This window comes from Dunckerocampus dactyliophorus, chromosome 3 (genome assembly GCF_027744805.1).
Source record: "Dunckerocampus dactyliophorus isolate RoL2022-P2 chromosome 3, RoL_Ddac_1.1, whole genome shotgun sequence".
NCBI lineage: Eukaryota > Metazoa > Chordata > Actinopteri > Syngnathiformes > Syngnathidae > Dunckerocampus > Dunckerocampus dactyliophorus.
This window is the reverse complement of record NC_072821.1, coordinates 15,684,980-15,697,150: the sequence shown is the minus strand read 5'-3', so window position 1 is coordinate 15,697,150 and position 12,171 is coordinate 15,684,980. Positions and strand designations below refer to the sequence as shown.

Genomic DNA, 12,171 nt, shown 5'->3' with positions numbered 1-12,171 from the left:
AGCCAAGACAGCAAGGAGAGAAAATGCCAAATTACACACATATCACTAAAACTCTTAATAGTGTTAAAGGGCTGGAATGTCGTTTGCTCTTATGTTAATCATGATGAGGTGTTTTTGGGCTTACTTTCAAAACATATGGAACTTTAATCTGTGGACTCAATAGGTCTTAATATAAGACTAGTGGAGGGATGCAATGCCACAGTTAAAACTCCTTCATATACAGTATTCCAGTAGTTGAGTATTGTTGTTGTATTGTTGATCTCATGGATGTCTGACAAAAGTTTATCGCAAAATCTGTTCAATGTTTTGCCACTCGAAGCACGTGCAAGTTCCAATCCTTTCTGACCAACCATAACACAATAAAAGTGCATACTCTACGCACCAATAACAAACTCTGTTGGAAGTCATTTTTAGCCGTGCATGTTACGTATTTTATGGATAAGGATTCTGAACGACCCCTACAAGTGGTGACATCATGACCACATCCTCCTGCCTCATTGACGCTACGCGGCCCATCTTGCGTCCTTTGTGGCCTGGGCTCCCAGATACCGCAGCACCCTCGCCACACATGTGCTGCAGCTGGACCACCATTGGCTGATCTGAATAAACTAGAGCTGTGCTGGGATCTGCGGTTAGAGTGCTGGATGTTCATATATATATCCGTACACAGTTGTGGGAAGGGCTGTATCATGATCAGTAGTTTACGTGTTGCAAACATATCATCAGGCTCTCTGTGCAAACCAATGTTGTATGCAAATCTACTCCCTCGATGCAACAAGGTATAATTAATGATGTCAGTTTGTAAAAATGAGTGTATGGATGTGTAGCTGTATTTTTGATTTAATTAAAGACATGCCGTATTATAAGAGGAACATGTATGCTCTGTGTCTTTTCTTTCTTCCATTTGAATTCCCCACTTTTCACTGCTTTTCTGTTTCTTGATTATTACCCGTTCCATAGTGAAAATGGTTCTTTGTGATTTCTCCTGCCAGAACCCCACACGCTGACATGGAAGGCTTTCTTCGTAGCAGCTTTTTACTGAGGTTAGTTACTTTTCCGTTGTTGCCATTTAGGATCACAAGTCGGGCAAGGGTGGCTGTGGGCTAACAGGGGTTAAATTTCTCCACACATTGTTAGCTTTAGACTTTGTCCTGTGTGTGTGTGCCCGTGTTTGTGTGTATATTTGAACTATGTAAGACATGGATTCTAACATATTTACCCAACCTGTGTGTGATGAGTGTGTCCATGTGGTTGCAGACAGGCATGCTCACCCTGATAGCCACCAGTCAAACTGAAAGCACACATAAGCGTAAGGCATGGATGTAGATGGGGTGTCCCCTTTCTTTCCCCTTCACGTCTTAAGGGATCAGCAGATCAGGCTTTCTGGTCTTTACACCGCATGCTTTTGTCCGACCACTATCCCTATCTGCCCTCCCCCGCTAACCAACCAAATCAGGGCTGCTGCGCTAGGACAGCTCCTGCCTATCCTTTTTACCTTGTACACGTTCTCTGTTTGTCCTCAGCTCACCATAAAGATTTTGATTTTTTTTTATGCCTGTGATTCTAATTAAAAATGTGTGCTGTCATTAGACATAGCGAAAGTAAATAAGAGAATGTATTTACCATTGGCTCCTTTCCTAGTAAACCACCTTCTCCAGGCTCCAGTGTTGCTCCCTAATTAGGGTTGGCTCATTAGAAGCCACAGCAGCAGCATCTGCCTTTCAAAGCCTCTGTCAGCCAAACTTTACTAAAGCTAATGAATCCTCTTTGATTTCTTTTTCAAAAGGTCACTTATTTGATTAAATTAACAGCATTTTTTTCCGTCTATGAACAGTTGGGGGCATTTTAAAAAGAAAAAAACAATTTGATACCATTACCCCTCACCAGCTAAAACGCCATTGAGGAATACGACTGAAAAAAAAAATCATGTACTGACATGTTTCCTACTCATCCAGTGAATCATACTGAAAGACATACCTAAAATAGGAACCAAATTGAAAAAAAAAATACAACCTTTTCGATACGTTTCCCTTAAGTACTGTAAATACATTAAATGTGTCCCCTTTACGCATGAAAGCACAGACCATCTTTTATTTTGTAGGCACCAACGTATTCCGTGTGGTGTATCTGCTGTGATTTGACAGGATTTATTCAGGCATGCTACATTTTTGAGAGCAGGCTGCTGACACTCACTTCCTCTTCTTTGAAGTAATGCTGCAAACTCAACAGCAGTGTTTATAAACCCTTGTAATTAATTGTACTTTGGATACATTGGTATACAGTATACAGCAGTGATCTTCTGTCTTGATCATCTGTTTGATTCAACAGGGATATGTTGTAGACACTAAAAAAGACCTTATACTACTTTCACCACAGTTTCCTTTTGTCCCCATAGCTGTGAGAAAACAAAGTGATTATACAATGTAAACACATTATTTCCCTGATAATCCACATCCTTTGGTTAGTATGTGTTTTAATTAAAGGAGAAGCACCTGTAGAAGGATATATATCGTGGAGATTGGTCTCAACAATCAGCCCAAGATTAAAGGCAGGCTTTGCTTCAGGTTAGCCCCTTTCTTTTGGATTGGACTGGAGTGAGCTATGGGTTGTGGGTGATCGGGGAGAGAAGGATGGAGGTGGAGGGATGTGGCAGTTAAGACATTCCTCAAGTGAAGAATCCCAGCATCTTTTCTCAAGCAACCAAATTAGGTCAAAGGAAACTTTATGAGTGTGTATCTCTTGTCTGTCTTTCTTAAATGTGGCAAGTCATCATTTGAACTTTAACATAGAGAGAGTTTTGTAAAATAGCGCTAATTTTATGCAGCTGAGGGAAAGTTGATGAAAAATACAAACTTCCTGTTCAACCAAAATCTGATCAAATATCCAAGTTTTCTCACAAAAGTGACAAAACTCTGATCTGGTGTACACAATACTATTTGTGATTACATTCCAGCATAATTTGGGTTTAGAGCCATTCTGTATAGTTGTATAAAGCCAATTTTGTTTGTATAATGAGGCTGAGAAAATGAGAGCAAGACAGGCAGCTATACAAACAGAGAGAGGAAGGTAAGTAAAGAGAGAGAGCAAGGGAAAGAGATGTCTTCAGTCTCTGCCTCCTCCCAATGGGCTGGACCCCCCTCTTCCCCCCTGCATTTCTGCCATTATTTGATGTAATGAAAGGAGAAAGTGTGTAACATTGAGATTGTTAATTAATTTAGTCTAACAAGATGAAGATAAATGAAACCCACTGAAGGTTGACTAGGCTAAGGGGCCCACTTAGCATTCCTCCTGCCCTCCAGCTCTGTCTCTCTCACTTGCTCACAATGGAGCTTAGCTAATAGTGCAGTGCTCTGCTTGTTACAACTCTCACCCCAAAGGACGTTTACGTGTCTATATATTTATACACACTATATACATTTTCATTTAACATTGTCGTCATTCCCAAAGTGGTTGGGCCAGATTTGTAATGCAGTTAGTTTTGGAACATAGATGCGCAATTATCTGATGGAGTCATGTTGACATGTTCAATAAAACTCAGCTGACATTCATGATTAGTGAGGTAATTTGACTGTTTTAATCTATGTGTGGAATCACTCGTCAAATGCAATGTGATTTTGACATGGACATCTACTCATGATGCCAACCTCTTGGAATGTTCTTTTTAGGTGTTACTATATATTTTTCCTCCTTATGACTACCAGCATTTCTCCATATGGATGCTTCTTTCTTATTGCAGTTTGGAGGCCATTTGAGCGCCAAGACAGGCAAAAAAAAGAGAACGGACATTTTGCTGTTAAGTCAGACAGTTGACAGTTTCAAGACAATCTGTAGTCTATCAAGGCCCATCCTTCTTCAATGGACACTTTGTACAGAGTCTTGACAGAATAGATCCAATCATTATGATCCTCATCCCTCGCTCTCATTGTTCTCAAGCAAGCAACAATGGGTTGTTGATTGCATGGAAAGCAACCAAACAACTATGTCTTCTGTTGTGTTAGCAGGACATCCTTTCAAAGAGCAATAGCTGATAATGGCCTCATTATTGTTATTCGAGGAGCTGGCTTCAGGAGAAACAAGTAGCTGTGGCAGCACATCTCTATTTACTGAAAGTTCGATCAGCTCATCACAAAGCGTCCGAGCCAAGAGAACCATGGCTAATTCAATGTGAGAAAGTGCTCATGTCCATGACTTAAAAGGTGACACTTTTAGACCTCCCCTGCTACAGAAAAGTGGCATTTAGACCTAATAGGTTCATATGTAGAAGAAATCAGCAGAAAGTTTAACATGTAATTCACGGATAGTGCTAGCTGTTTAAGATTTTTAGACTGCAAACAAACTCGCACGTTCATCCTAGTTCAAGAATTTGAAGAAATAACAAAAACAATAGGCATACATCTTGTGAAGACAAACGCAGACCTGCCAACGGGTATGCAATTTTTGTGCACAGCACATATTTGGACCCTTGTATACACTGCTCACCAGGTACGCATGTTGTTGCATTTCATCGGTTTCAGTTTCAAGTCCAGTTTCTGTGTGTAGCGTAACAAACATCACCCAAAAAAAGCTCAAGCAGCGCGGACGCAGACCGTTAGGCGATTGGTCGGCTTGTAGCATATTCTGTATACGACTTCAGAGGACGGACAACCCACCTTTGTGAGCGCCTTCTCCTCCGATTTTGGATCGACATTTGCCATAAAAATGACTTTTGTAACGCATCAATTAGTTCCAGCTGCAATTCCTAAAGTCATGTAAAATCAAACCAAAAATGCTGCTCATAGTCGCTGTTCTCGCATGTGGAAACCGTTCAAATATGTATTTTGGAAAACGCAATTATTAAGATAGTCCATCGTAAAGCGGAAAGACTTCACAAACAACCAAAATCGCAGAGAAGCCACCTTTCTCTGCGTTTGCCAACTCTGTGGCTCTCGTATTGTGGAGCTCAGTATGGACACACTCCAGTTTACAGTTAGCAACAACAAGCACAATTTATACTAAAATTAAAGTTTAAACATTACTCAAACTTGAAAATGTGAAATGCAGAATGCGTAGCTTATGCTTATGCAAGAGTTGTGGTTGCTCACAGAGCAATGCTCAACCCTTATGAAGAGCTGTAAAATCAGGGGTGTCCAAAGTGTGACCCAAGGGCCATTCTCGGGCAGTGGTGCCTTTGTTATTGGCCTGTGGCACATTGAAGAAATAAAATTAAACAATAAAAACAACAAAAATGGGAAAAAATACAGCAAATGGTACAATGTAACAAGAAAAAGCTGACATGTTCACATTAAGAGCTAATAACACAAAGTTTTGTGTTTAAATATGTATCATGTTTAAAATGGAAATTAAAATAAAATGATTAAATTGAATTACATTACATTTAATGTCATTAAATTTTTTGAAAAATCGCGAGGCATCCTTTCATTTTTCAAGTTAGCAGGTCTACAAATCCTACAACCCCACAACTAATATGTGCATGTCTTTTAACATGAACCAAAAACATAGGCTTCCTCTGCATCTGATTTGTGGTCATGCATTCAGTTTACTACAATGACTACACATTACAAAGTGTACTGGTGACAGTGATGCAGGCCACAGCAACTACAAACTACATAGTCACAGCTTCTCCTCATTTGCATACATTCATTTCCACACCCCTTCCTCTGACTGGTGCACAGTAATTTCAGTAGATGTAACTGTTGTTCTGCATTGTTGACTCCAACTCCAAAAAGGCCCTCTCAGTTTTTGTCACCATTTTCAGAAGTGCTTATCTCAAAACCCCAACGCCAGATACAATTATTCACGTGTGACTGCAGTTTGTGTGGGGCTTTGGCTACATCGTAGGCTGTGTGTTGGGCCACTATAAATCAGACTTCAACTGTGTTGGAAAACGCCCCCCCCCACATAAATCGCTGTAATATTTTAGTTCTTGAGTTCAATAACAGTGCTGTGGTGAACACCATGCTTTAATTCAATCTTTAAAAATATGTTTGTCAGGGATTATTGCAATGCATTTTCATAATAAAGTTTCTCAATTACCCAAGCTTTCCCAAGCTTCTCTTAAAATGGTCCAGCTAGCTCTAAAACACTGCCTGGCTATAATGATCCATGACTACAGAGGAACAGTATCTGTTTCTCTTTGAGTTTTATGTCCCTTATTACAGCTGCAATACGTCTGCTCACATTAAGCTAATTTATGGCTGAGGCCAGCATAACAGCAGTGTAGGTTAATGAATTTGGCATTACTAATTAAACGTTATTGAAGGATGAATATGAATCCTGTGGTCGGGCAGAAAGAGCAGAAGAAGGGGGGCGGAGAAGGAGAATGGGACAGAGGACTTTTCTGCACTTTCTCTTTGCTGCAATCAGACAATGAGCAGAACCTGAGAAGTGAATGAGAAGGCAGTATAGCCACAGAGGTGAAGTGGAGGACATCCTGATTTTCTAGCATTCGCATACTGTCCTTGATGAAATGATCAATTACATTTAAATAAAAAATTTCTTTAAAAAAAATCTGGGGCTATATTTTATTTCAGTAATCATGCAGACGTATTTTCCTGTATTTAAAATATTTATCCAAAATAAAAGGTAATGAGGATGTTATTATTATACACAGTATCTCTTTTTTTGTTAATGGCTCATAATACATAAGTACTTTCAATGCAACTTTTCACACTTACCCTTGAAATTCTTTGTGAGGGCTAAACCATTCAATTTAGATTTCAATTATCATGTTAGTTTTGTGATGAGACTTTAGTCCTCCAGGAATCAGACCTCTCCCCTCCTCTCCATTCCACTCTATTCCACTTCCCCTGCAATCACATCCCCTTGATGAATTGCACATATAATTACGGAAGTTATTGGATATGCAGATTGCTGCTGACTCTTCATGTGTGGTTCATATTGCATCAACTCTTAACTATATCAAACAAGGGTTTTGAGGTAAAAGCCGATAATGAGAGGGACTCAATGCGAGCTCAACGAAGTTAACTAAATGAAGTTAAGACTCAGTTGTGTGACTGTGTTTTTGCATACTCTTGCACATCACTCAGGTCTAGGCAGATACTTGGCCCAATGCTGTCAGGTGTGCCAGTCAGAGTGGCCAGCCAGCCAGTCAGTGTGTAAGGTGTTTATGAATCTGTGCAACATGAGGTATTTCTTCCATGTTACAGAGTGTTGCTGCCATGGGCTTACACCCAGCACCGTGATGCAATCCCTTAGAGATTATTAAGAGCGGATAGAGCAGCACTTTGCAGGCACACCCACACAGGGGGGATGCAGGAAATTTTGAAAGTTTGATAGTTTCAACAAAGTATCAGAGAGAGAATCTGCTGTAGGTTAGTTTTAGTCAAAATTGCTTGCATACATAATCTCTTATTCGGTTTCCTATCTTAGGTTCAATACACAATTAACAATACAGTGTTGGAAAACTGAGAAAATCAGGTCCTGTGTTATTAGAGGAAACTAGGTCTGTATTTTTAGCCTGTCCAGGAGTGATGTAGCAGCCATTTTTAGGTGATACGATGCTGGACGACTGCCTTCCTAATAGCGGTGACGAGAGTTGTTGGACTGCATACACTCGTTACACTAAACAACAAAATCTGTAACTAAGGTTGCTAATTTTATAGACACTTAATTACTCTAGTAGTATCCATCTTTTGGCACCGGCTACTGTTTTTTACAATGATTTGGCAACCTCTTGTAATGAGAACATTTATTGCAATGCCCTGTGGTACTGTGCCCAATGTACATTATTTGGTTAAAAGGATAAAATAAATTTACAGCAACTGTTAACAGAAGATTAATTAAAATAGTTAAGAACCTCTTGCATGAGCTAAATTGTGGGACCAATAAAGGGACTAAGACACAAATAAAGTACAGTTACGGGCTGCACACATCTCTAATACAAAAAAGGAACAACAAATTAACCCAATCTAATATAACTTGAAAGTTAGGTAAAGCAGGTTGGAAGATATCTTTTTGTGTTTGGATTTGTTACACACTGGATAATCTGTGAAAGATGCAGCTGCTACCAACACTTCAGTAGAAAGCAAATAGACAGACACATGGTCCATGCTTGTGTATGTTGGTGGAGAGCAAAAACAGTCGTACAGCTTGAGCTTGAGTCCCTATCACCTTATCACATATTTGTCTGGCCTTCACTTCACTCACTATTTGCCTCCTATCTGTTTAGTTTGTGTATCAAAATATAATCTTCTAAAGGTTGAAGACATGGGCTCAAAACATTTTTATGTGTCGGCACACTTGACTGCAGCATGGATTTTTATATAATTTTAGGCAGTGCCAATATTTGATCAAAACCTAAAATTCAAAATGATGCAATCATTATTTTTAAGTGATTAAATAAAATGGAAACATGTTTGCCTGATGCCCTGCTTGGGATGAATGATGGTAATACATTTTCAGGCAAGCACAATAGTTCTCTTTGTGTAAATGAGGCCACAATTGAAATAGAGGAATATAGTTTGAGATGATCAGATTATTTCTTTGTGGCTTCACTGAGTGGAGTGATGCGGGCTGCAGCTCTGCACCGTGCTGTGCAGAGGCTGAGCATAATGATTGTGGTGGCAGGGAACCACAACAGAGTCGGGACAAGAGGCTGCCCAGGAACCAGAGGCTCATGGCCCACGGCCAAACACACACAAATTGTGCTGCACACTTGTGGCTTTTTAAGAAAGTAAATTACTTAATTATTTAATTTCCAAAGCTGCTCGTGATTGAAGTGTCTAGTGAGACAAAAATTAGTAAACCTTTAGCATGCAAAAGAGCATGCTAAATTGTAATACGGCAACCTGTAGGTAAATCTCCTGTCTCAGCTGAAGTCCAGTCTTAGCAGTCAGACACTCGGTTAGTGGCAGGCTGACATTTTGTGTTTCGGTCAGCGTCTAACCTGCTACAGCGCCCACTTCCCTGGAGCGAACAGCACATTTTTCTGTTCAACCATGACTGTCAGCCTGTTGATTTTTATGAAGAGTATGTTTCACATTCATTTACTCAAGTTTTCTCTGTACTGACCCGTGAATCTTAGAATTTCCCCACTTGTTCATATCTTAGTCTTATGTGAACCAAATTTTGGGGCAGTTCCTCAGATGGGTGAATCAACCCTATAGATTTTTTGTAAAAGCTGTCAGTCACTTGAGGTAACTTTTAACCACCTCAAGAAAGAGCTGGGTGCCAGCAGTTCATTTAGTCCTTTCACGTTTGCTCTGCTTCTTCCTGTCCAACCTGTCAGAATGCTACACACTGTTGACCATGCTTTTTATTCAGCACGGCCAAATTAATTGGTTTCAGTGGCTTAAATCAGCAATCAATGTCAGTTTCCCAAAAAAATAAGGCTTAATCATAAATCTTTGAGGAGTGGCTCACTTGAGCCCTCATCCTCACGGCTTTTTGGTGGTGCAAACGAATAACCCCTGTTTTGATTTGTCACATAAAACTCAGCTGCTCCACCCCGACCCCATCTATCCCAACCCCTCTTTTTGAAACTTTTAAATAGGTATACGGTCCAAAGAGCCAAACAAAGAGCACAGACACTTTTGGTGTGGTCAATTAATAATATTATTTTAAAAAAACAAAGCTGCATTATGACATCCCTCTCCTATACACATTTTGAGTCCCTCTTTCCATGTGCATCTCTTTGGTCACTTGGGATTGTGCTACTAATGCTTAGCACCCCCCACCTCAATACTCATCTGTCTTCTCTGGTAACTGTCTGAGATGTTACACTGGATTTGTTGAAGTGTAGACATTTGCAGTGCGTAGAAGTTATCTTTATAAATGACAGAGTGGGCATGGCTTCAATGGTGCTTTGTTTACAGCTGTACAAAAAGGGGGCCCTCACTCTATATTTCATCTGTCACCGTTGCTTTTCTTTCCCTCAACAATGCTTGATTGTTGCCATGAAAATTTCAGGTTCCACGAACAGGAGACTTCTGTATTATTATTCTCCTGCCAAATTCCGATCTCTGTTTTCCTTCTCCTGCTCACAAAGGGCTCATAACTTACTGTCAACTGTGGAAAGCCACAGAGCCCCACTGTTGCTCAGCAAATAGGCTCGTGTTGGTTGACGGCCTGACTTGCTGTGAGGTTTGCTTAAGTGCAGCAGCAGCAACAGAAGGGCCTTTGGGAACCCCAGTGCCCAGCAGGTCTAGTGAAAAATGGCAAGGAAAAAAGAAAAAAAAAAAACGAGGCCAAAAGCATCAAGTATCTTTTCTTGTGTCTTGTCTTTATTTTTTCCTGTGCCAAAAGAGTTTCATTGGTTAAGAGGTGCTAGAAGCGCTATTGGTGTTCATTGGGTCACTGCATTAACATGTACTTCTTTGGTGTGGGAAGATAGTTAGCAGTAGTGACTTTTTGTAGCCAACATCCTCTCGTACAAGTGAACTTGTGTGACTGTTCAGAGCTCAGAGATAGTGTCCTGGGATCAGCAAAGGGGCCACCGGTACCGGGGAGGAGGTAGTGAAGGAGAGAGCAAGGAGGGATTTAGTGTGTGAGTGCTCATCGACCCTTCCTGAGTAGTCAGACAGGAACACTTAAGCACTCTCACACCTGTGTGTGCCACTGCCTTGCACAGGGAGCAAGGACACCAACCCTGCTGTCATGGCAGCTGCACAAGTGTTTAAATTGACCGACATGGCGCTTCCTCTTGCGGCATATTATTGCAAATAATTTACCCTGCAAAGTAATTATCAATATTCGGCTCAATATGTAAAGTGTGCACTTCAGGTGGCTTGCCTAATTTGGCAGCTATCGTTTGGGTCTTAGCAATATGCTAACAGAGGCTGTCTCTAATAGAGAAGGTATCAGGAGAGAGTGAAGTGGAGGATGAAGTACCGCTGTAATTGAGTTGACTTTTGCAGGGGAAGGTCAACAATAATGGAGGAACAATTTTACAAAATTCATTTGGACAACCAACTCTCCAGCCACTGCACTGGAGTTTGTGGAAAACCTGCATTTTCCCCACCATTTACTTTATTTGAATATCATAATCTTTAATTACAGTTGAGGGTTTAAGAGATTCAACACACAGCACAGTAAGCTAAAAAATACATTCATTTTTTCCAAATTCCTGTCTCCAATTACACAGTGTCTCAAAATGTGTGTGTGTCTGCAACTAACTGTGAGTAAGTGTGCACGGCTTACAGCCTTTATTATGAGTTGATTATGTACGCAGAAACCTGGCTGCTGCACAGCATGGCACAATCACAATGGAGGGTGATAATTTAATTGTGCTAAACGGTGGATTCCGTGTCAATGCTCCTCCAGCTGGGAGCTGTCAGGTAGTAATATCTCATTATGGCAGGTGAAGAACCCAGAGGAACCCTACCACGACACCTGTTAGAACAGGAGGAACCCCCGAAGGGAAACGAGCAGATGATTCTCTCTCCCTCTCACACACACACGTTTGAAATCCCCTAAGTAATCAATTCACAAACTCCTTTCCAAATGTTTATACAATTACTTTTTGTATTTTCCTGGAGTGGTGGTTAATTTAATTAGTCTTTATCAAAACAGTAATTTTTGGCGATTAATAGAAGGAAGAAAACGCAAAAAAAATGGCAGATTTAAGCATAGCAGTATCGTAATAGCACCTTGGTTTAATTGGCCGTATTTGAAGCACCCATAATGCCAGAATGTTTGTTTTTCATGAATGAAAATACATAACCTTTGCTAGCAGTTGAATTTAATTTCTATTTTCTCCCTGTTATTTTTTTGCGCACGTTGAACCCATTGGACAGAGGTGTATATTTGCAGGAGCACACATTGCAAGCCATTTGTTTAAAGGTAAAGGTACTTTATTTGGCAAAATTCTTAACTTTTTCCATTTAAACCATTGCTGAGTGGCACTGTGTGGCAACCGTGTAAGCCAAATCCAGATCTTGATCTTGTGTTAGCATCTTGGTCAAAGTGCTTTTGGTTGTGGGGAAATCAGAGTGCTCGGAAAACACATGGAGGAATGGGGAGAATATTTCACATAGAAAGGCACCATTATTTATAAACATTTTATAGACATGTATGTGGTTCCGACTTCTCCTGTTGGGGTCTACCACAGTGAGTCACTTGGATGATTGTTTATCTTTTTTATGCCGGATTCCCTTCCTGACGCAAACCCTCCCATTTTTTCGAGCATGGTAGAGCTCCTAAGGCTGGGTATGA

General features: G+C 40.4%; 1 protein-coding gene across 2 annotated transcripts in view; it reads left to right on the top strand.

The window, feature by feature from the left end:
• The window catches only part of sox6 (SRY-box transcription factor 6), a 127,733-nt gene that overhangs the window by 25,745 nt on the left and 89,817 nt on the right, over nt 1-12,171 (top strand). For both annotated transcript variants that reach the window (XM_054771279.1, XM_054771280.1), the window contains exon 3: nt 993-1,043. In XM_054771279.1, the coding sequence (XP_054627254.1) occupies nt 1,009-1,043 (35 nt within the window). In that variant the 5' untranslated portion in view covers nt 993-1,008. The remainder of the gene's footprint in view (nt 1-992; nt 1,044-12,171) is intronic.